Here is a 26,097-nt window from a genome sequence, read left to right on the forward strand (position 1 = left end):
AAAAAAAAGACTGACCAGTATTCTACAAAGTACTAATATACAGAATATTATATATTAAACATTATTAAACATAATTCAGGGTGTATGTATGTATTTTATATACAGTAGTCAACATTTGAAGTAGATCTAAAAAGTTCAAAGTTGTCCTAAGACAAGAACGCATTTTGGTTTTAGGCGTTAGGACAACTTTGATGAAAGGTTTTGATCAGCTTGAAACATTTTATAAAGATGCCAAGTTAATTCTTTACGGTGATCATCTGGCCATTCACCTCCTATAAAACTATAATGTGCAACAAACAGACATTTCTGACTTTCATTTTCTTAAAAATGTGACTTTTCCACTGGGCATGATTCTTTAAAATAGAAAACAAATGAAAAGCCAGCTGAAGGCTTTGTATCTTTTATACCATGTGACAACTTAAAATGTAGAAAACCGATAATGTGACTCATATCTTCCATAAACACAACATAGCCTGTTAGTACTTTACTTTGTCCATGTCATTTAATGTCATTAATAAAACAATACATCATTTTTTTCCCATTCAAAGTATTTTCATAAACTTTCAAATAATTGTAAAAATAACAAGAATATTGACAACACCTCTTTAGAAAGGGATTAAAACCTATGGGAGTGTTCAAGTTTAGAGGACTAGGACTTGAGATCAGAATACTAAATGATCCACTTTGTCTAAACAATAATACATAGCGTTTTCTTTCTCTTCAGAATGACATTTTTCAGCTCGATTTTAGTTTGAGTGCATTAAGCAGTAGCATCAGCTTTAAAGGTAGCGCTTCACCTATATATCATGCATCTTTTATGTCCGAGTGCCAGGCAGAGCAATGTTTGGCTCAGTAGGCGAGGGCGGCAAAGCTTTGCACAGAAGCCTTTTTCCAGCCGCATCGCCATTCAAGTTCTTATAAGGGGTCTGTCGAGGTCCACGTGTGCAAATAGAGGGGAAACTCATCCCTGCTAGGCAGCAACCCGGACAGGCTATGACCTCATCCTGTTCTGGAGGCGTAAGAGGGGTCGTGGCACCATTGGAGTTATTAACCCCCCATCCCAGAGGTCGATTTATAGGGATGGTGCCATTGTTGTTGTCTGTGTCTAGTAAAGGAGGTAATGAGGGTGGCCCGTTGGAGACCAGGGAGCTCCAGCCATTGGAGAAAGGTTTGGTTGAAGTAGCGATGGCGCCATCTAGTGTATCAGGAGAGCTGGTGCAGTCCATTGGCTCCTCAATGCTTTCCTCTAGCCTCGATCGGTTTGGAGACATCAGCTCTGGATCTAATGGAAGACCAGAGTCGTCAGCTACAGCTTCTTGACTGTCCATTTCAAGATTATCCTCCTTGTTGTCCTGCTTAGGATACGAACGCCTAACATTGTCACCGGGTGTATTAAAAACCTCACTAATATTAGGCAGATCAGCAATACTCTCGTCGCTCATAGCCAACACACTGTCCCTTCCCATGTCCATCAAATTTCCATTGACTGGATTTACATCTGTGTCCATAACACTTGGAGTATTTTCACATTTCTCATTGTCAGCAGTACCACGCAGAGACCGGATGTCTTCTGGCGTGCAGGGCAGCGACTGGCTGCGTCTGTGGAAATGGAGAGGGCCTTTGTCACAGGAGACGGGGCTGCTAGGGTCAGGGGGCGGAGGGAGAGCAAAGGTGAGGGAAATGACAGACTTGCTGGGGGTGTCAAAGAGCTTGATGCGGCCGCCGTTGAGGTCTTGGCGCTGGGAGAAGGGGTTGACGCGCATCGGTGTGGTCCAAGTCAGGAGAGGGGATGGAGGGAGGAGCACATCGGATTTACTGCGGCAGAGTAAATCCGGGTCAGTGGGAATGTCTACAGAATGCTTTCGACTTAAAGGTGTTGTGTTTGTGGACGGCCGGTCTGAAAAAGAAGAAAAAACTTTTTTAATTTAAAGGAACACTCCACTATTTTTGAAAATAGGCTCATTTTCCAACTCCCCTAGAGTTAAAACGGTTGAGCCGATCTCCGGGTCTGGCGGTAGCACTTTTAGCTTAGCTTAGCATAGATCATTGAATCTGATTAGACCGTTAGCATCTCGTTCAAAAATGACCAAAGAGTTTCTACATTTTTCCTATTTAAAACTTGACCCTTCTGTAGTTGCATCGTGTACTAAGACCGACGGAAAATGAAAAATTGCTGTTTTCTAGGCCGATAAGGCGAGATGAGCGAGATGCTAACGGTCTAATCAGATTCAATTACCTATGCTAAGCTACAGCTAAAGTGCTACCGCCAGACCCGGAGATCGGGCTGATGGATTCGAAAACGGTAAAACTCAACTGTTTAACTCTAGGGGAGTTGGAAAGTGAGTCTATTTTCAAAAATAGTGGAGTGTTCCTTTAAGGCTCAGTTTGTTTTTAATGCCATGCAAGCTTCTTTAATCATTTTCAAGGCGAAAGATATTTAAAGGGATATTTAATTTAAAAAAAAAACATTTCTGTCATAATTTACTCAACCTCATGTCCTTCCAAAATTCCAAAATGAATTCTAAATTAACCTTTGGTTAATCTTCAAAAAAAAAGAAAAGAAAAAGATAAATTAAATCTGTTCACATAAAAAGCAATAGTATCTCTTCACAAGGCTTCATGGTTTGGTTTGATAATGATAGAATTTTCAACTTTGTTTAGAGCAAACAGAAATGTGATTTGACTTATGAACATTTAGCATGATTTGAAAATTAGTTCTGAAAAGATTTACTGATACTAATTTGCATTATATATGCATTGTAATTGAATAAATGTGAGCAGAAGAAAAGAAAAAAGTGTTCTGGCAACACTGCTGTATTTATTTATTTATTTTTATTTTTTGCTGACTCACCCTCTACATCAGGCTCCATACATTCACTCTTCTCTCGATCACTCACTATCTTCTCCAGCTCTGCTGCCACCTCTGTGAATGAGGGCCGACTGTCTGGGTTCATCTGGGAGAGAAAAAAGACTGGATTTTTAAAATGCAAGCACTTTTACCCACATTTTTGTGAAGTCATACTAAGCGATCAGAATAATATATTTTTATATTGGCTTCAAGCTGCTTTTATGCATCTGAATTAGACAGAAGCCCTGTTAAGGAGAGGTTCCAAGGTTAACAAAAATAAATAAATGCACATTTAAGCATATGTGTCAGCATATGAGATTTGTAGAGGTGTATCAGTGTTAATGTATGATCTTTCATGACGGTAGATAAGAGGTCTTACATTGCAGCAGACGACTGTGAGGTTGAAGAAATGAGGAGGACAGTCTCCAACCATCTGCCGAAAAGCCTCCACATCAAGACCAAAGTCCTGAAACAGAATCACCAGACAAGCCTAATTTCAGTCTTAAGAAAAAAAAAAAGCTACAAAGCTGTATATTACTACTGTGATGAGTACAGGCTGTACTGTAGAAGTAAATCATCCTGACAATGATAAACAGTGTAATTAAACAATGATTTGTATGTAAAAGCATGACTTCATTGGCAGTGCTGTTATCTCACATGGAGGAAACTACAACCCATTTTCATAAACAGAGTGCGCACATGAGATTGTTACAGGCCTGATATTCATAGACCAGGTGGAATGGTGATCCAAACAGATATAGACCAATAAAATGCTATCAGCCATTTAAGAATAATAGTACAGCAAAAAATAAAAAAAGGGAAATGTGAAACAATACTCGCCTTAATATTTAAATACATGTGTTTAAATACAAAAAGTTCTTAATCTAAAAGTTTTGAAATAGTTTCTAAAAAGGTTCTAATTGTAAAAATATTTGAAGTGAGCTTTTAAGTTACTGTACGTTCAGTTTTTCACCTCTGTCCGTGGAAGAAAGTCAGGATCTGCCTGTACCCGGCCAATAATCTCACAGAGAATAATACCATAGGCAAATACATCCACCTGTAAAAAAAACAATGCGTTTTAATTATCTAAAACCCTAAACATAATGAACTTAATAGAACAAGATTCTCAATCAATGGGAATAATGGCACAAACTTTGCATTTGAAATTGTGAAATGACAGTAATCTGATAAGTAATGTGGGTGAAACTGTCACTGAAAGGACTCTGGCCTGTATCTGGCTAATGAATCATACAGTGTTAGACCTTTTCATTGTAGCGTTCTCCTCTGAGCACCTCCGGAGCCATCCAGTAGGGGGAGCCAACAACAGCCAAGCTCGGTTTCTCTGCCTCCTCACTGAAAACAGCCAAAGGGAAAACAGGAAAATCATTTACTTAAAGTGAACCTACAAGTTCTATTAATCTTTTAAGTACTCCTCATTTCCAAATTTAACGCCCTTAAACCCCTAGTCTATTAACCCACAGCATGATTATGTGTGCGTGGATGTATAAAAATAAAACAAGGTCTTGTAAGATCTTAATTATAGCTGGCATACTCATACGCTGCTGAGAGACACTTCCTCAGTTTTATTTTGGTCTGGGACTGTGTACTGGGCATAAATAGACTGAGAGGGGAAGAGTGGAGACAAGGGAAGAGAGAGAGATAAATGGAGTAATGTACTGCAGTGCAAACACCATTTGGGGATGAGGGTTAGTCAGAGTGAGGGAATCTACCGCAGCAAACAGCTCAAATACTTTGTCCTTTTTAGGAGAGCTTTCCAAAAAGCAGTCTGCTTGGTCTTCTTCACATATACAAATACCCGTGGTTTTACACGTAAACATGAAGCGTTCGCAAGCACACCAAAATATGCATTACGTAACATTTACAGAAATACCAACAATGAGAAAAACAGAGCTCAACTGTAAAACTGCTCTCTTTCACACAGACTTTCTTACAAAGCCATCATTAAAATCAACACAAATGCAGAGCGGAAACAAGTCCCTGATGACTCTGATATCACATGCACACACTGGATGTGTTCATAATGGAACACTAGCTTACTACTTGCTGTATACATAGTTTTTAAATTAGTAAGCAAAAGAGCAGGCATTATCTTATGATAAACAATTCAAACAGTGACAACATCATCATCACATGACTTCATCTTCCTGCATGTTTAATTCAGCCAGTCTACATAACATCTTGTTAGTACAACTTTGTATTTTAAATTTTTTTTAATTTCAATTTGGTGCAAGTAAAGGTCTAAACAATTGGTTGTTCAATAAAACGGTCAGGCTAGAAAGTGCAAATCTGGTTCATTCATAATACTGGAAAGAGAAGGTCAAGTTGAGCACATCGCACTGTAGGATAGAGTATTTATGCAGTAAACTGTTGTTGATTACGGTTCAAATTTTGAGGTCTTTTCTGAAGAAATTAACACTTTTGTTCATTATTAAGTACGGCTGCTAAAAATTCGGCTGTCATCACAGGAATAAATTACATGTTAAAATATATTTTAAGTAGAAAACAGTTATTTTAAATTGTAATAATATTTCACAACATTACTGTTTTTAGTGTATTTTAGAGTCAATAAATGCAGCCTTGGGGAGCATAAGAGACTTTCAAAAACATTATTATTAAATATTACAGACTCCAAATTTTGGTGACACTTTATTTTAAGGTGCCCTTGTTACACATTACACGTACTTATTATTATTATTATTATAATAACAACAAATGATGTATAATTACATGCAAGTAACCTTAAGCCAAACCCTGATCCTAACCCTAACCATATAGTAAGTACATGAAGTTAATTAATATTACTCCGTACCTAAATGTATAATTACACTGTAACAAGGACACCTGTTAAGTCGTGGCCTAATGGTTAGAGAGTCGGACTCGTAACCCAAACTTTCACCTTAAAATAAAGTGTAACCCAACAGTGTAATTACATACCATGCACAGTAAATATACAAAAACTATACATACTGTTGCAAAATATAAGAGTAGCATGCTTTCGTAACATTGTGTTGATCTCTTCAGTGAGAGAATGGCAAAGGCAGAACAAAAACAGCACTCTGATGGCACTCATGATCACACACGCTATGTTTGGGAGGTACACTTTAGCTACCCCATTATGTAACATTTATGCTGAGACAGTGTATAAAAGAAAAGCTGAACAGAGACTTACAAACCTCTGCTCTCATACATAAGTTTATACAGAGGCCCTATGCTGAGGAAAGAATTACACAAGCAGCAGATCACTTTAATATGTCCCAGCATGAGTGCTTCACTAAAAGGAATGTTAATCCACAGGATATACGGATTAACAGCTACAAACAGTAGTCTGCGCTGGCCAAACAGTTTCCACACTGGAATATCATTAACAGTGATCCCTAACTTAAAGATGCAATTGTTGCACAGGCCAAAGTTTTTTTTTTACTCTGTAACCAGGTCCATGTAATATTAAACAAAGCTTAATCTACACAACTCATTAAATTACACAATGTGCTTTAAAATATGCTTTGCACGCCCCCCTCATCGGTTGTATGCCTCCAAGTGATATGCTGGTAAGAGCCAATTTACCTCCTCCCTTCATTTCCTATTTCCTCAGTAAAGGTCACCCAGCAATTACAGTATCATAGACCTAGTTGCCAAGAGTGTAACTTTGTCTACACAATTAAAGCCTCCAACCATCCTTACACTGGGAAATCCTGTAATATCAAGAGAGTGATTTCTTGCAAAAATAATGTATAATATTATAATGTATCCTTCTGTGCCCTTGTGATTGGCCTCAATATATGGACAATTCAAATTTATGAAAACTAAGATTACTAAATATAGAAGTGCTGTTCTTAGGTTGACTACAGTTCAAAAGTTTGGAGTGAGAAAGATTTTATTTTTTTGAAAAAAAAGTCTCTTTTGCTCATCAAGGCTATATTTATTCAAGTGAAAATACTGGTAAAACAGTAATATTGTGAAATATTACTACAATTTAAAATAACTGTATTCTGTAGAATGTATTTTAAAATGTAATTAATTCCTGTAATGGCAAAGCTGAATTTTCAGCAGCCATTAGTCCAGTCTTCAGTGTCACATGATCCTATAGTCTATTTTATCAATGCTGAAAAGCAGTTGTACTGCTTAATATTTATTTGGAAACCATGATAGGGATTTAAGAGCTATAATGTATCATTACTGGTATGTGTAATTATTTCTTTAATATGAAGAAATTACTTTTTGTACTTTAGTGTCCATCATAGTAGTATATTTTTATTTAATGCCATAAATTGAGTGTGCAGCATCTTAGGCTATTTTCATAGCAAAAACAATAAAAAAAAAATACAAGTACAACAAATACAATAAAAACCTAGTGTCCATCATAGTTATGAGTTTTAAAACCTTATGTGTTGGACTGTCATGTTATGTGACACCTCAGTTTGGTTTAGATGTATTGTATTGTATGCTTTTAATCTTATGAACAGCATTTACTTTAAACATCATACAACACCAGTCAAATTTTTTATGTTTTTTTTTTTAAGAAGTCTCTTCTGCTCACCAAGCCTGCATTTATTTGATCCAAAGTACAGCAAAAACAGTAACATTTTGAAATATTACTATTTTCTATTTGAATATATTTTAAAATGTAAATTATTATTTTTTTATTTCAAAGTAATGATGCTGATAATTTAGCTTTGATCACAGGAATAAATTACATTTTAAAATATATTCAAATAGAAAGCAGTTATTTTAAATTGAAATATTTGTACTCAGTATTACTGCTTTTGTTGTATTTTGGATCAAATAAATGCAGGCTTGGTGAGCAGAAGAGAATTCTTTAAAAAAAAAAAAAAAACATTAAAAGTCTTACTGTTCAAAAACCATTGACTGGTAGTGTACATGCAGTGAAATGAAAAGGTTTTTTTTTTTTCCAGGAGCAACAGAGTGATTTTTTCCCCATTGTTTTTCTAGCCATGTGTCTACATTAACAGAATGTGCATATGCCTGCAGTGCAACAGTACAAGCGTCATATCATGTGAACAGATACTTGAGCTATTAAGGGTAAATGTCAAGATCATAACTCAAGCATATCTGATGTATTTAACATCCTTTTCATTTACACATGTACTGAAACAACAGCAGGACATGACTGGGCTGGATGTGTGGAGGCTGCACTAGGCTAAAGATGTGCTGACTACATCACATGCTCTTAATCATTTACTTTCCAGCTATAGATACAAGTGCTTTATGGAAAAATAGAGGCTCATCAATCAGTACTTGACTGCTTCCATCTCTCTCTCTCTCTCTCTCTCTCTCAAAGAGTGCAGTATGTCAAATCTTATCTCGAGTTATGACGATGCATTTTACTGACCTGTGATCAGGAATTTTCTCTGCCAGGCCAAAGTCCCCCACCACAGCACTGCACTGCCTGTTCTCCCAGCATACCAGACAGTTCTACAAAACAAACACATTCAGATTCAGAGGAACAAAACAAACACATTCAGATGTGTGCCCTTATTGTGTATTTGTATTTATTGTTTTACAGAAACATTTGTGGCGTACAGTACAAATCCAGTGTGAAGTGTCTGGAATGCACGTGTACCTTTGACACAAAGTCTCTGTAATAAAGGCCCTTCTAGTGTGTGTACCTTTGACGTAAGGTCTCTGTGAAATATGCCCTTGCTGTGTAGGTATTCCAGTCCTCTGGCAATATCAAGACTGAGGTTTATTCTCACAGACCAGGACAGGAACATGTCACTGTTCAACAGCTGCTCCAGGTTACCGCCATTAATGTACTACAACACACACAGAGGTCAAACATTGTGGGCACCTTCTATAAAACCACCTGATGTTAAAGGTAAAGTATGTGAAGTTTGAAAATTTTTACATGTTATACCTCACATGTCAACCCATGAATGACTCTTATCTGATAATTGTCTCTGCACATTAAACTAGTATAGAATGGAGAACAAGGCTGTTCCACAGGGTCTTGCTTTAAAGGGGTCCTATTAAGCTCTTTTACAATGTCTTGAATTTGTTTTGGGGGTGTACTCGAACATGCTCTCATGCTTGGTGGTTCGAAAAACGCATTATTTTTACATTATTACAATACCTTTCTCCCCAGCCTGGCACAAACGGCTCGATTAGTTCCGGGCTTGATGAAGGCCCGCCTTCCGAAAAACGAAATGTGATGTGATTGGTTAGCTATCCCAGTGCGTTGTGATTGGCGAACAGCTTAGACGGCGTTTCAGTACTGCCCCGCCCCTTGCAAGTTCCTTCTGCTTTTAGTCTGCTAAACTGAGTTTGACGATGGCGTCAATATTGCCATATCAATTTGAGCCGGATTCAGACCCAGAGAATATTGAACAAGAGGATCGCGCAGAACATTTGCACGCACGGATATCGCAAGACATATTAGAGTGGTAATGTTATTGTTTTGTTTTTTTTGGCTAAATCACGTTTTAGATAGGATGTCAACAACCGCTTAAAAATAACTGCATTTACTATGTACAGATAAGTGCATATGTATTATTTTTATTGTTATTTAATTCTAACATTATAACATGAATTGCAGTGAAACTGTTATACAGTTGAATTTATTTATACCATAGTCCAGTGTTTCCCAGGCGGCATATATATGCAAACTCATTCTCTGCCAGCAGGAGGCACTGTTGAAGTGGTAGAGATCAAGGTTTCCCTGGTAACGGCTGTACACAAAGCAGCGCTCTGCTCAAAAAAACACTGCTTTATCAGACATTACATGCAAGATTAAATGAAAATGACATCCAATTTTCTGAAGACAGTCAGTTTCCTTCAGAAATACAGTGATATAAAAAGACCCGCACTCGATGTATGGGAAACACTGTAGTCTCAGTACTGTATTGTACTGTCAGCAAGATTATAATAAAAACGTTTTCATAATTGTAACATACATATTTACATACATAATTATTCAGGTGCGTGTGTAATAACTTGCGAAAACTTGATGCTACAGCAGCACTTCGTCATCGTCGTCTTGTCTGATGCACACGACCAAGCGTTCTAATCACGACCTCGCCCCTCCCCACCCCCCAACCATTCGAATTTCCGTAGACGGGAATTATTTTAATGATATTCTAATGGGCCGCTTTGTGACATCACAAACACCCTGGAAAACAACGCTGTAGTCCAAAGGAGCCATTCTTTGTAGTTCTTGAAAAGGGATTTTTTAAAAACGAAATATCTTGCTTTGGAGTGGACTTTTGAGTTTTGTAACTTTGTAGATCTTTTTTATGCCCAAACATACATACACACTGACTAAAATTGAAAAAGAGAAAAAGCATAATAGGACCCCTTTAAAATGGAAAACTGTTATTTTAAATTTAAAGGCTTGTCATTGAAAAAATTAGCATAAATAAAATCTTCAGTCACGCTGTCAGACTCTGTTCCATGTCTCGTGTTGTGTTTTCCTCCCCCACATGCTCCGGTTTGATCTGATGCACACGACCAAGCGTTCTAATCACGACCTCGCCCCTCCCCACCCCCCAACCATTCGAATTTCCGTAGACGGGAATTATTTTAATGATATTCTAATGGGCCGCTTTGTGACATCACAAAACCCGGAAAACTAACGCTGTAGTCCAAACGAGCCGTTCGTTGTAGTTCTTGAAAAGGGATTTTTTAAAAACGAAATATCTCCCTTTGGAGTGGACTTTGAAATTTGTAAGTTTGAAGATTTTTTATGCCCAAACATACACACTACACACTGACTAAAATTCAAAAAGTAAAAAAGCATAATAGGACCCCTTTAACCAAATTCGAAGGCTGCATCACATACAGTATATCCATTGCATGAAAGGCAATTCCAGAATGCTCTGCATTGAGCTTAGTGAAAAAAATAGGTAGTACATAAAGCAAAAGAAATGCTACCTATAAATAAAGATAAACAACTGTTTAAACATTTGGGATCAAGAAGATTACTTTTTGAAGAAATTAATATATCTGTTCAGCAAGGATGCACTAACTGATTAAAAGGTGGCAGTAATTTATAATGACATTTATAATGTTACAAAAGATTTCTAATTAAAATAAATTAAGTTCCTTTGAAGTGTCTATTAATCAAAGAATCCTGAACAAAAATCATGGTTTCCTTAAAAATATTAAGTACAACAACTGCTTCCATCATTGATGGTAATAAAAAAAATGTTTCTTGAGAACCAAATCAGCATATTAATATCATTTCTGAAGGGTCTTGTAACACTGAAAACTGGAATAATGGTTGCTGAAAATTCCCAAAGGAATAAAATACATATTTAAATATTTTAAAATAGAAAACTTTTAAAAGTAAAATAATATTCCAAATTATTACTATTTTTCAATGTACTTTTGATCAAATAAATGCAGCCTTGGTGAACATAAACCTTCAAAAACTATAAATAAATATCATACTGACTCCAAACTTTTGAACAGTACACCATTCAGTCTTGAAAAGTATGAATAAAATACATTTTATCCAAACATCGTGTTGTTTTTTTTAATGTGTTATCAGCACTCTCATTTTCTTACCTCGGTCAAAGCATGAAGATGTCCCTCATGTACACACACTCCCACAAACCTAAAGGGACACACACAGAGAAAGAGTAAAGGGTGCTGGAAAAAACAAAAAACAGGAGGTGCTAACAAGTTCCTTCAAGAGTGACCCATTTCAAGAATGTGAGACACACACTCTCGCTCTCTTACACACACAGACACACATACACTTAATTCAAACACGAGACCACACAAGCTGGTGCAGGTTAAGCAGACAAAAGACCAAGACTTCTTTCCCTGGCACACGCAAACAAACACAGCCCCGTATTCATATGGGGATTTGTTTAAGATAAATAGATTTGTATTTCATGGGTAATAATGTGTTGCTCCATCCTCTACTCCCCAGCTTCCAATTAAATATTTTACTCTACATAAACAGTGGCTGCAGTTATGGAGGCAAGACAAAAGCCGCCATCCTGTGACATCAATATTCATGTTCTCATACAATGCACTGTTTATTGCCCAACAGCACAGACTTTGTCCTCTAGGTAAGCTGGACTTAAAACAAAACAAAATATTCTTTCCATTCCAGAGGCAAAAATGGATACAAACTTCTAAATGTGAATTTAGAAATAAATTCATGAATTATTCAAATGAACACTTGGAAATTCATAAAAATAAACATCTAGTTGGAAACTCTCCTGGCTGTAGGCTGTGTTAGTACACAAGAGAGGGAAGAGCCATCAGACCAGGGACTGGTGATATTATTTCCCAGCTAACCCTCACAGCCCATGCACTGAGTTGGTACAGTGGTATAGATGGCATCAGACTGTAGTTCTGGTATTCTGATTGTGCTTGCAGCAACTCAGTGGCCAAGTCTGACTAAAGGTATCAAAATGGCTAAAACCGATTACAGCACTTTTAATTATTACATACTTTATTTAAAAAAATATTCTGCAATTGTATTTTGCCTCATAACATAAACGTAAGAATTATAGTAATTAATATAATATATTTTTATAAAAATATAATTTCTAGTGACATACAAACGACACTCTAAAATACTTTTAATTTTCTATTTTGGCAATATCACCACTGCACATATATGGTTAATATTAGTGGTCAACCGATATGTGTTTTTTGACAGCCGTTGCCGATATCTTGGAAAGCAGGGTGACCGATGGCTGATATCATTTTATTTAATTTTAATTAATATTCAAGAAATTTTAAATAATTTGAAAATGGATTTAAAAAATAAATGTGTAAAATAAACATACTTATACTTTAAATGACAAAGTATTTTTTATAATGTTACAAAAGATTTCTAATTAAAATAAATTAAGTTCCTTTGAAGTGTCTATTAATCAAAGAATCCTGAACAAAAATCATGGTTTCCTTAAAAATATTAAGTACAACAACTGCTTCCATCATTGATGGTAATAAAAAAAAAGTTTCTTGAGAACCAAATCAGCATATTAATATCATTTCTGAAGGGTCTTGTAACACTGAAAACTGGAATAATGGTTGCTGAAAATTCCCAAAGGAATAAAATACATATTTAAATATTTTAAAATAGAAAACTTTTAAAAGTAAAATAATATTCCAAATTATTACTATTTTTCAATGTACTTTTGATCAAATAAATGCAGCCTTGGTGAACATAAACCTTCAAAAACTATAAATAAATATCATACTGACTCCAAACTTTTGAACAGTACACCATTCAGTCTTGAAAAGTATGAATAAAATACATTTTATCCAAACATCGTGTTGTTTTTTTTAATGTGTTATCAGCACTCTCATTTTCTTACCTCGGTCAAAGCATGAAGATGTCCCTCATGTACACACACTCCCACAAACCTAAAGGGACACACACAGAGAAAGAGTAAAGGGTGCTGGAAAAAACAAAAAACAGGAGGTGCTAACAAGTTCCTTCAAGAGTGACCCATTTCAAGAATGTGAGACACACACTCTCGCTCTCTTACACACACAGACACACATACACTTAATTCAAACACGAGACCACACAAGCTGGTGCAGGTTAAGCAGACAAAAGACCAAGACTTCTTTCCCTGGCACACGCAAACAAACACAGCCCCGTATTCATATGGGGATTTGTTTAAGATAAATAGATTTGTATTTCATGGGTAATAATGTGTTGCTCCATCCTCTACTCCCCAGCTTCCAATTAAATATTTTACTCTACATAAACAGTGGCTGCAGTTATGGAGGCAAGACAAAAGCCGCCATCCTGTGACATCAATATTCATGTTCTCATACAATGCACTGTTTATTGCCCAACAGCACAGACTTTGTCCTCTAGGTAAGCTGGACTTAAAACAAAACAAAATATTCTTTCCATTCCAGAGGCAAAAATGGATACAAACTTCTAAATGTGAATTTAGAAATAAATTCATGAATTATTCAAATGAACACTTGGAAATTCATAAAAATAAACATCTAGTTGGAAACTCTCCTGGCTGTAGGCTGTGTTAGTACACAAGAGAGGGAAGAGCCATCAGACCAGGGACTGGTGATATTATTTCCCAGCTAACCCTCACAGCCCATGCACTGAGTTGGTACAGTGGTATAGATGGCATCAGACTGTAGTTCTGGTATTCTGATTGTGCTTGCAGCAACTCAGTGGCCAAGTCTGACTAAAGGTATCAAAATGGCTAAAACCGATTACAGCACTTTTAATTATTACATACTTTATTTAAAAAAATATTCTGCAATTGTATTTTGCCTCATAACATAAACGTAAGAATTATAGTAATTAATATAATATATTTTTATAAAAATATAATTTCTAGTGACATACAAACGACACTCTAAAATACTTTTAATTTTCTATTTTGGCAATATCACCACTGCACATATATGGTTAATATTAGTGGTCAACCGATATGTGTTTTTTGACAGCCGTTGCCGATATCTTGGAAAGCAGGGTGACCGATGGCTGATATCATTTTATTTAATTTTAATTAATATTCAAGAAATTTTAAATAATTTGAAAATGGATTTAAAAAATAAATGTGTAAAATAAACATACTTATACTTTGATGACAAAGTATTTTTCACAAATAAATAAATATTTAATAAAAATCTAATTAAAAAGGAAGTAAACACTGTAACCAACAGGGGTCTCATTTATAAACGTTGCGTACGCACAAAATGGGCATAGAAATTGCGTATGCAATTGTCCACGCACATATCGGGATTTATTAAAAATAAACTTGGCGTAAATATGTACGCACCGCACCGCACGGACATTCTAGACCATGCGTACGCACTCTTTTTCCTGGAGTGAGAAAAGTAATGAAGTAAACAATGATTTTAAAATCTGTTTTCATTTCGATATACACATTTACATTAAATAGTCCACTCTCATTAATGGAGATAAGCACAGAAATTACATAAAGTCATTACACAGAAGTTAAACAAATTATATGAATTTAGACACATTTAGTGGATGCGCTTGATCACTTTTCCTGTAGCATGCTGTTTTAATGACAGCGAGGAGTGCTATAGGAGCACAATAATTCATCTTTAAACTAAACTGCAGATCTCATGTTATGAGAAAATATTTTATTGAGAACAATGATCAATGATGCGCACTTACTTCGATATTATGGCAGACACTGCTGGATTCAGTGGTCAAACGGTCCATTGTCCGGTTTGAATAGGTCCACAATTCCGGTTTGAATACAACCACAGCTGCACAGAGGTGTTGATGCCGTGTGAAGGCATCGCCACAACATTATGAAAAATACCACTGTATTTGAAGGATACAACTTGAAGAAAATGGTAATTTGCATGTTTTCTTTTTAAAATAGGCTACTTTGTCAGTGACGCGCCGAGTCAGACAATTCTATTTACACTGCAATAAATATAGGCTAAAAATAGCTAAAAGATGTTCACTTTATCAGCAAAACTGCATAAATTAAATTTGATTTGAATTGTTTAAAACAATTTAAATATTATTTGGCCAGTGGAAAAGAATGAGATCAACTCTATTCTAAAATATTTATATGAGAACTATTTTAATCAGTTTTGTTTTTATGGATTTTGATATATTTATGCTAAAACATAACAAGGATACTGGATGATTTTCATCAATAAAGAAGTAAAAATCACGCAGGGAACACGCGATCGTGCAGGATACAAATGCACACTTCACAAGATCTCACAGCTGGATTCGACTAAGTTTGCAAGGTTTGTGAAACTAAATGGTTCATTAGTCATTCAAAGATTTGTTTAAATTATATAAATGCATATTTGCTGAATGACGGCAAACAAGAAAGTATTATAATGTTTGCCTTTCTATTACTAATAATATAAAAGCAATCGTTATAAAACGAAAAAATAGCTAAAAGATGTTCACCTTATCAGCAAAACTGCATAAATTAAATTTGATTTGAATTGTTTAAAACAATTTAAATATTATTTGGCCAGTGGAAAAGAATGAGATCAACTCTATTCTAAAATATTTATATGAGAACTATTTTAATCAGTTTTGTTTTTATGGATTTTGATATATTTATGCTAAAACATAACAAGGATACTGGATGATTTTCATCAATAAAGAAGTAAAAATCACGCAGGGAACACGCGATCGTGCAGGATACAAATGCACACTTCACAAGATCTCACAGCTGGATTCGACTAAGTTTGCAAGGTTTGTGAAATGAAATGTTCATTATTCATTCAAAGATTTGGCTTAGCCTTCCCCTGGCCACGGGGACTTGGGGCAAAAATGCCACTAAATTGGACAAAAATGCCCTTGCACAAATAAATTAAATCTATTATGTCTGTATAAATTAAATTAAATCTAACAGACAGTGTCGATTGCGGCATTAAATTAAGATCTGCTCATGTTGCACCGTATTTCATTTTAGGCGTTTTTACAGTGTTGCGCATTTTAACCAAACACGCACATATCTGTTGAGCTTAGAAATGCAATGGCCAATCAGAAGTATTCAGATGAGTCATCGCTGAAACTCATCAGTTTTGTTGAGTGCGCGCACGCGTGCGTTCGCTGACTGAATTCCTGACTCTTGCAAATTCTCTCATCATAAACAACAAAGCGCAGATGTACGTACAATGTAAGTAAGAGATTCATTTCACAGTGTATACAGCTTCAGCGATTATAACGATAGTTTAGTTTTTTTGAGAGTGCTTAAACTCGCGATAGATCAATGATAGTGAAATATATAATTTATTCGCTGTTTGAATAACTGTCACTTTCTATGTATAATTTATTCGCTGTTTTAAAACCGTGGAAAGGAAACGTTATATAATGATCAATTTCTAACATTTTTATTAAATTGTAATCACGTTAAATACAAATTCAGTCCCATTAAACATTTAGTTTTTTAGCCTACATGACACCCATGTCTGGTTCTTGCTAAAAAAGACGGGTTTATTATGTTTAATACATTTGGCTGCTTTTAGCCTTACCCTGGAGTTGGTTCACCCTCCGCCTATGGTTCTATTATTAGACAGACTTCTATCCGTATTAGACAGAACTGTTAACGACAACAGCGAACAAGAGGAAGAATGTGAGCACTCTGTGCTCAGGCGCTGCTGTTCTCAGCGCCATCAAAATAAAAGTCTTGCCTCGAACGCATCGGCCAAACATAAAAACTTATCGGCCGATGCCGATATTTGAAAAATGTCAAATATTGGCCGATATATCGGCCTTGGCGATATATCGGTCAACTACTAGTTAATATTCAGTGTTGACCAGCTCTACTGTCAGAGGGTGTGTGCAATGCAGACCTGAGTATGTTGGGATGTCTGAGGCGGTTCATCAGCTGTACCTCCTTCAGCATGTTGGCTTTGTTACTGGCCATGGTGTTCATCTTCAGAGCCATCACCTGCCCCGTGGTACGATGCTGCACCTTCAGAGAAAGAGAAAGAGAAAATACTTGTCACAGACAGACACTTTAGAGCTCTATTCATGTCTGGGCCAGCTGGACAGAGATCTCTGGCCCTTTTCTCCCTCACACACACACACACACACACACACACACACACACACACAAAAACACACAAACTCTACACAAAGCTTGTAGCATAAATCTTGCATGATAAGGCACTCCGGTTATGAGCAAACAATGAACAACGTCAAGTTTGATACAAGTAAGGCTTTATTAACTACATAAACACTTAAACTAGTCTAACATACTATATAAACACTTAAACTGGTCTAACATACACATACACACACACACACACACATATATACAGCCTTCCGATTCATTCCAGACTTCAAAGTCCCTGGCTGCAGGAGACATTATCTGTACTCGGGAGGAAACACACTGGAGTCTATATTGAAAATGTGGAATTTAAAATTTAGACAAGTTTAAGTTGAAATTTTCAAAACAAAGTTAGTTACATGAAACATTTAAAAACTGATTTACGATTCAGTACTATTTGTACGTCACTAATCAAATATAGGCAAATTTGTGGTACTGAACGTGTGAACTCCTTTGTGCAAATGATCAAGAAAGGCTAAAATTATGTAACATCATGAGATACTTTGATGCTTATAGCGTCCATGTTCATATATTTCATTATCTTTCATTTGTTTGAGTGGCTCATCAGGGCACATCTCACAGGAAATATGAAACAGACCCACAACACTCTGCCTGGTATCAAGCTGGAGGTTTGCCCATTCAAGCCGTCTGGTCCATATCTGGACTCAGTAGCTGCCCCAATAACACAGATACGCTTTCAACAAACAGTTGAACTGAGAACCATAATATTTTGGTACATAGCAACTACATAAAATGATTTATGAAGCAGAATTTATAAAGTGTGTTTCATTTCATCACTATAAATTAAAACAGTATGCTGTTGACTAACTCTAATGTTGTCTGAACATGTTCCCTTGATGACCAGAGATATTTCCACACAAACACACACAAAATTAAATAACCCAGAGCAAGAATTTCCCTAAACGAGTGAAACTATCTGCATCCAAGCTTCAAGAGTATTCTTCATCTTTGATTGTCTATACAAAAGCAATATGACAATGTTATCAAGCAAAGGCAGAAACCCATCCCTGATTGATGACACCCAAACCTGTGCCGTGCTGTCTGGCTGGCTGATCTTGCCTGCAGTGCCAAAGCGTGCAAGCTAAGATATCATGATAACAATGAGCACTATTATCTGCTTTTGTGAGTCTCATGAAGATCAATAGCAGAAAACTTTAAAATCCATAAATTATCTGATATAACTCAGCCCTGCAGCTTGAGTGAGGGAGAGTGTACGATTGCTCACACATCTGAAGGTGTGTGTGTGTGTGTGTGTGTGTGTGCACTCCTTTTATCAAAGGTAAACAGTGCTGAGGTGCAATGCATTCTCAGGGATGGATAGAGAAGACGCCCTAAACACACATTATTATTATTTCGGCATCCTGGGATAAAAATATCTGTGCAGTGAGAATTTGTCCTTTAGGCAACTGAGAGAAAGTCTTGTTTTATATAATAGGCAGGCATACATGGTATACATCTGTGTGCTTTCATATTTCATGGTGTTGATTCACTTAAACGGAAAGCTGTAATCGACACTTAAGTAGCTGAAATTAAATTCATTACGCAGTCATATACAGAACGGATTAAAGGGATAGTTCACCCAAAAATTTAAATTTGCTGACAATTAACTTACGTACTGAACATTCAAGATGTAGATGAATTTGTTTCTTCATTTGGAGACATCTAGCATTAAATCACTATTCATCAATGGATCCTCTACAGTGAATGGGTGCCGTCAGAATGAGAGTTCAAACAGCTGATAAAAATATCACAATAATCCACAAGTAATTCACATGTCTCCAGTCTGTCAATTAAGAAGCCAAGCAAAAAGCTGCATGTTTGTAAGAAACAAATCCATTAAGGAGTGTTAACTTTATACCATCTCTTCTGGCCAAAAAGTTTATAATCCATAATGCTTCCATCGGTGAAAAAGTCCATCCCCTGTTATTCTCTCATATCAAAATCCACTGACATATTTATTTAAAACTGTTGTGGACTGTTTTCGCTTGCAAATAGTGCTTGATCCGTGCATATTTCACTCCTGATTCAGACGAGATGAATGAATATTATAGATAGAGGACTAGAGAGGATATTAGCTGGAAGTAACGGTTAAAGCTGAAAATGTCTTGATGGATTTGTTTCTTACAAACACGCAGTTTTTCCACTTCACAAGAAACTAATTGATGGACTGGAGTCTTGTGGTTTATACTTGTGGATTACTGTGATGTTTTAATCAGACTCTCATTCTGATGGCACCCATTCACTGCAGAGGATCCATTGATAAATAAGTGATCTAATGCTACATTTCTCCAAATCTGTTCAGATGATGAAAAAAACTAATCTACTGGGGTGAGTACATTTACAGCAAATTTCCATTTTTTGGGTAAACCATTTTCTTTAATATGGTAAAACACGTAAAATGGAGCTGAGGTTACTGTACACCTGGTAGCTGAAAGCAGCATCCAATCAATCTAATTTTTTAAACAAGCAAACAATGGGTGTGTAGAGCTTCGTGAATGACAGCTGTTCAAATTCTTTGGAGCTTTCCATGGAATTCAAAGAGGACAGAAACCACGCAGCCTGCCTATAAATGATCTGTACAGCATTTGTTTTTGATAGGGAGAAGAGGTGCGTGTTGGTTTGCGAAAAAAAATGGCACAAGCTGGATTTAAACTTGGGTTGCCCACAAAATTGTCACTGCACAGTGCACACACTAACACAAAAGGCAAACAGTAGCTGAATGAGCATTGAGCTTGTTCAGTATGCTGTTGAGTTTATGAAAAAAAGAGGTGTAGGAGTCTGGATGAGCGTGTATGTGATGAATCTGATTTCTAGCATCATACTTCTCATATTGCCATTTAGACAGGTGGTCTAATACAGCACTTACCGGAGCACCATTAGCACCCACTCTCACACTACAGCACACTGCCAGTGAGACGCCCCATAGAGCACTTAACAGGCCCTAAAACATTATCAGACACACAAAACATTTTTCTTCTTTACAGCTTACATCTTTTATAAAATGATTCTTACCGTGATCCTGCACTTTATGTTTTACATTCATACCACACACCATGTATGTTTGTATAATGTTCAAATAAAATAACGTTCATATACTAGCATTTACACCCAGTTTAGCTCGGTTATTTTTTAATAGGGATGCACTGATATTAAAATTCTGTCCAATATTTATAAGCCAGTATTCTTTGTGTTGACAAATAGCAGATATTAAAATTCTATATTGTGTTGTCTAAATAAATTTCAAATGAAACACTAAGAACAACACTTACAATGCTATAGATGAATCACATTAATGTAGGCTACTGTATGAACAATTTAGGTAACACTATTTTAAGGTGTCCTTGTTATACATGTTACATGTACTCACTATTAAAACAACAATTAATTATGTATAATTATTCCTTATATTCCCAACCCTAACCATATAGTAAGTACATGTACTGTATTTACTTAATATTACTCAGTACTTAAATGTAACAAGGACATCTTAAAATAGTGTAACCAAAATATATATTCATTTTGAGATCTGCTAAAAATTAAAATGACATTTTGTTTAATGTCGTTTTAAAAGATTTACTTTTTACCTTTACCTTGGTTAATCTAATGGGAAATGGGCAATGGAACATCCAATATATTACTTAAATATTCTAGGGTCTAACCAATACATAATCTCTAATATTGGCTAATAACTGATATGGTACAGATATACTGTGCAACCTATAATGTGCATATATTATAAACTTTTTATTCAAAGTAAAACATTTCTTGCAAGGACAATCAAAGTTACAATGGCAATACATGAGCTAAGCTTCTAAATCTAGAACCTTCCAGAAGAAATCTTTAACCGCCGTGTTGCCATATCACAAACGCACACCTGCAAAATGCATCAAAATGGATTCACAAGCAGACTTCAAATTGTTCAGACTGCACTCATATTTAAAACGTACGCAAACTCAAACAAACATGCGCAGGAGCTCTGTGGCAGCAATGGAGCTTGACATTCATGCATGCCCTGACTAGTAAAAGACACTGAGGAACAAGAATAGAAAGACAGAGAGGGAGAGAGAGAACGCAAAAGGGAAGCACTAAAGGAGACTTTGTGTTGTAAATCCAGGCTTTCGAAATCATGTCAAAACTAGCTTGCAAATTGTTTACAACCTCAAACTTTCAAACCAATCACAACCCGTCTTTAACGATCAGTTCTCGAATCCCCTCCCACTCAAACTACACCGACAGGAGGACCACAATGTACAGCGAGTACTCTCAACCACACTCCTCATATCTATATTTAATGGAAGTGAGCCCATTTTTAAAACGCGTGACACCAAGGAGGGAACCAGATCCCACCGATGAGCGTCTTTTCTAATTGCGGAACCCAAGACGCGTTACCTCATCACCCCTTTGTCAAACGCAGATCAGCGTGCAGTCACCACTCATTACTGTATTTCAGGAACAAACTCGGGACTTCAAGGAGCACACTCGATACAGTGACCTTAACACAAAGCTCCACTGTACAGCTAATAAAAATATGTTTTAGAGAAAATGTTTAGAGAAATTGGGAGCGAGGTACACAGGCAGATGCACTTCCTCCAGGCTGAGTCTTATTAAATTCACTTTTGGTGTGAAAGGGCCTTTACAGTTGCCAAAAAATATAACTTTTGGGATTTTTATTATTAAAAATAAATAAAGCAAGCCCAGCTCAGGTGATAAAAAGTAGCACAAAATAAAATGCAATGCATTACTTTCAATAAAAAGTAACTAAGTAACCCAATTAGTAACTTGTCATGTTTCAATATTGTAATGCATTACTTTAAAAGTAACTTTCCCCAACACTGGATACAATGTTTACCTCGAATAAACTATAAGTTGCTTTGGATAGTGTCTATAAACTGCATAAATGTAAATGTTTTATTATTTGCAATCTTGAAATATTTTGCCATGTATATCTTTCTTTGAAACAAATGGCACTTGGTTTGATATTTTGTTATCTAATGCAATGACTTTCATGCATTTTTAAAAGCAGATTAAGTGTCCACATACTTTTTGGGGCCAGTGTACAGTATAACCATGCTGCATGATTCTATTTCGGAGTTAAAAAGGCATAGAGAGAAAAAAAATAAAATAAATAAAAAATCTTTAAAGGGTTGCTCCACCCCAAAATGAAAATTCTGTCATTAATTACTTACCCTCGTGTCGTTTCAAACCCGTAAGACCTTCGTTCATCTTTGGAACACAAATTAAGATATTTTTGATGCATTCTGAGAGCTCTCTGACCCTCCCATAGACAGCAATGTAAGTATCGCGATCAACGTCCAGAAACGTAGCAAGGAGATCGGTAAAATAATCCAATAATTCAACCGTAATTCAAATAACTCAACGGTAATTTTACGAAGCTACGAGAATACCTTTTGTATGCAAAGAAAACAAAAATAACGACTTTATTCACACAGATACGTTTTCTACATTGTACTTACGCTTTGATTTGAACGAAAACATAAGCTGTTTGCGTTCAGTGGATACTCTCCAAAATGGCGCTAAGGTGATGTGGAGGAGACGAATTGTTGAATAAAGTCGTTATTTTTGTTTTCTTTGCATACAAAAAGTATTCTCGTAGCTTCGTAAAATTACGGTTGAACCCCTGATGTCACATGGATTATTTTACCGATCTCCTTGCTACGTCTCTGGCCCTTGATCGTGTTACTTACATTGCTGTCTATGGGAGGGTCAGAGAGCTCTCGCAATGCATCAAAAATATCTTCATTTGTGTTCTGAAGATGAATGGAGGTCTTACGGGTTTGAAACGACATGAGGGCGAGTAATTAATGACAAAATAATTTTCCTTTTGGGGTGGAGTAAACCTTTAAGACTTAATTCTGGATGTCCACCTCCATCAGATTCTTGTAGAAGAATCTCACATAAATAGCAACTTTGTTTTGGCACGGCTTAAAAGGAGCAATCCTGCTGATACCACAATGAGGTGAGCATCATTCCCTTGTCTTTCATCACTTGTTCTGATTTGATCAAGATAAGCAGAAAAAGGGAGAGAACTGAAGTAGTTAGCAGAAGAATGTAATGGCAGAGTAATGTTTTTTTCCACTCCAGATCTGATGAAATATCAACCAAGCCATTATCTGAACAGACGGAGGAAAAAGGTTTTTCTGACTAACCAATTAGAAGAGAACGAACGAACAGAAACTTTTTTCAGTCAAGTGAAAGTCCTTACTGTTGACAGACTGCACAGTCTTTAAAAAATAAAAACAGCACCTGAAGGATCTGTCATGACAAGCATAGAGATTGCTCAATAGTATTGTTGTAGGCCATTAACGAAAAGAACCTATTAAAAACTAACTAAAAATACCCTCACAACTGTGGACTATTAAATGGATTGCACATAATTATAAATGTCATATTTACATATTTCATAACCCTTGCACTACAAACAGAAACAAATAGCAGCTACCGCACATTTGCATATATATTGACCTGATCGGCAGTGACATTTTTGCGGGCAATAACCAGCAGGAAGTCATCAACGTATTTGGTGCCTGGTCAGTAAATTGGGTGACAGGGTGAACTATGAGGGATGGCTAATTAGGTCTCTTCTCTCTCTGTCAGTCTCTGTCTCTCATGCACGCACACAAACACAGGAGTAGAGTTTCCAGCACACCTGCGCACCTTGTCAACGGGTATCCACTTTCACACCAACACAGACCTACTGTCCTTACACAGGTCACGACCCCTTTTCTCTAACAGGAAGGGAAGAGCCATAATGACTGCTGCTATCATTATAATTTTGCAAAGAGGTTCATAAATTGATGGTCTGTCCAATCAATCATTTTGAGAGTGTAAAACAGATCACAAATCTGCAGAGCTACAAAACCTGGAGGCATATTATGACACACAATCAAGTCAGCTTAAAGTGAAAAGATGGTTAGTTGTCCAAAGTCAGTAATAGAATCATATCATATACAAAGTTGATAACAGGATTATTTTTGTTATGCAGTACTTTTTTGAGCTCTGTAATGTTCATATAATAAAATATTTATATACAGGTGCATATCAGAAATGTGCTCTGCTCAGGCTTAGGCACTTAAAGCAAAACAATTTACAAATGCCAAGAAAATGAACAGGATGGGATGTAACAGAATGGAAATAAAGACAGGAATTTAGTCATTGCTCACTGAGGGATTAGGTTAGCCTAAGGGCGTCAGTAAAATGAGTTTAGATATTTTTAATCACCTTTTGATAATATAGCCTAATTCAGATTTTGGTAATTGTAGATTTTAAAGATATTAAAGTAAAGAGAGTCAACCCAATTAATAAAACAAATGCATTATGATTTAAGAGGGTGGAAAGTGAAAAGGCAAAAATTATATCTGCTTAAACTAAAATAGTTAAAGTGTTTCAAACTTGACTCTTTTAAAACCATGTGAACACAAACTAACGACTTCCATCCTATAAATCAGTGTTTTATTCGATATATTTAGTTCTCTGTGAAATATATGACAGCATAACAGAAATGACTCAACAAACTCTCTCTACAGAATTACGCATTTGTTTACATGCAGTGTTCCTCTTCATACACATTGTGCTGTAAATGCAGCACGTGCAGTGTGTAAAAACACAAACAAACAGCATGATAGAAATGACATATTTACCTTGAACACCTCTGAGAAGAAACCTGAGCCGATCTTCTCGCAGATAAAGTCATCTATTCGCGCCAGGCTGGACACGGCGCTGCGCAGCGCCCGGTAAGAGGACGGCCTGGGCCGGTGCGCTCCGTGAATCCCCTGCAAAAGAGAATCCGAAGCCTCCGGATCCAAGTCATCCTGGTCCATAACGATGGTCCCGGATGACATTATCACGCGCGCTCTAAATTCCACTACGAGCGTTTACATATCTCTGGCGCTCACGCAACCCTGCAGTTTCAAGGTCTCTGTAATTGTTTGACAAGAAAAAAAGAGCGGGTCCGCCTTTCGATCAAGTTAAGAAGGGCTATACACGCAATCCCCGATCAGGTCTCGTGCGTAGCTTCCTCCATACTGATGTCTGGCCTCACATTCCTGTTTCAAATAAGAAATGAGAATCGATTTCAGTTACGTTTCAAACAGTTACGTTTAAATCCTCTGAACATCACTATCTGCTTTTGCGGTGAACATGTTTTAGTGAAGTTGGACTAGTGTAAATGATGACGGACTGCGGATGATGAATTATACATAGAGAAGTGAGGCGATACGCGCGGCCGCGACCTCTCTAAAACACTGTTTTATATCGTTATTTATTATTTAAATTAACCTTGTTATGATCAATATCATAATTTTGCCGCCGTGCCGTTTATCGTGATGCTTACCTGCGCTGCTCTACAGGTACAAACTTATCGAGTCACAACCTTCCAGTTTTCAGTCCGTTGTAAATCTCCTAAAACGATGAAGCGTTTGCTCAGTTCCCCTCGTGTTTCATTTTGAGAGCGACTAATCGGGGAGCCCCTACTGGCATCTGTGTATGTAAGTCGCAGGAAATGTGTGCAGACTGAGTTTGAGTTCTTATTGGCAGCGACTCACCTGGGCGGGTCCAGCGGCGGAGGCGGCGGCTCACCTGCGCAGTTTGACAGATGACCAGACGCTTTTAACCCAAATCCCTGTCAGTTGAAAAGAGTCTATTTTACCTGTTTTTATTACG

General features: G+C 36.6%; 1 protein-coding gene across 1 annotated transcript; it reads right to left on the bottom strand.

The window, feature by feature from the left end:
• Positions 1–182: 182 nt before the first annotated feature.
• LOC107691921 (dual specificity testis-specific protein kinase 2-like) lies at positions 183–25,927 on the bottom strand. Its single transcript, XM_016490770.1, has 11 exons — positions 25,769–25,927; positions 25,077–25,481; positions 17,138–17,259; positions 13,168–13,216; positions 8,497–8,643; positions 8,220–8,302; positions 4,111–4,201; positions 3,822–3,905; positions 3,228–3,314; positions 2,852–2,954; positions 183–1,897 (listed from the first exon to the last, which is right to left on the bottom strand). Exons 2-11 carry the CDS (start codon positions 25,275–25,277, stop codon positions 816–818), a joined length of 2,049 nt encoding a protein of 682 aa, XP_016346256.1. The 5' UTR covers positions 25,278–25,481; positions 25,769–25,927; the 3' UTR covers positions 183–815.
• Positions 25,928–26,097: the final 170 nt, after the last annotated feature.

Source organism: Sinocyclocheilus anshuiensis, unplaced genomic scaffold (assembly GCF_001515605.1).
Source record: "Sinocyclocheilus anshuiensis isolate Anshui unplaced genomic scaffold, SAMN03320099.WGS_v1.1 scaffold426, whole genome shotgun sequence".
NCBI classification, from domain to species: Eukaryota; Metazoa; Chordata; class Actinopteri; order Cypriniformes; family Cyprinidae; genus Sinocyclocheilus; species Sinocyclocheilus anshuiensis.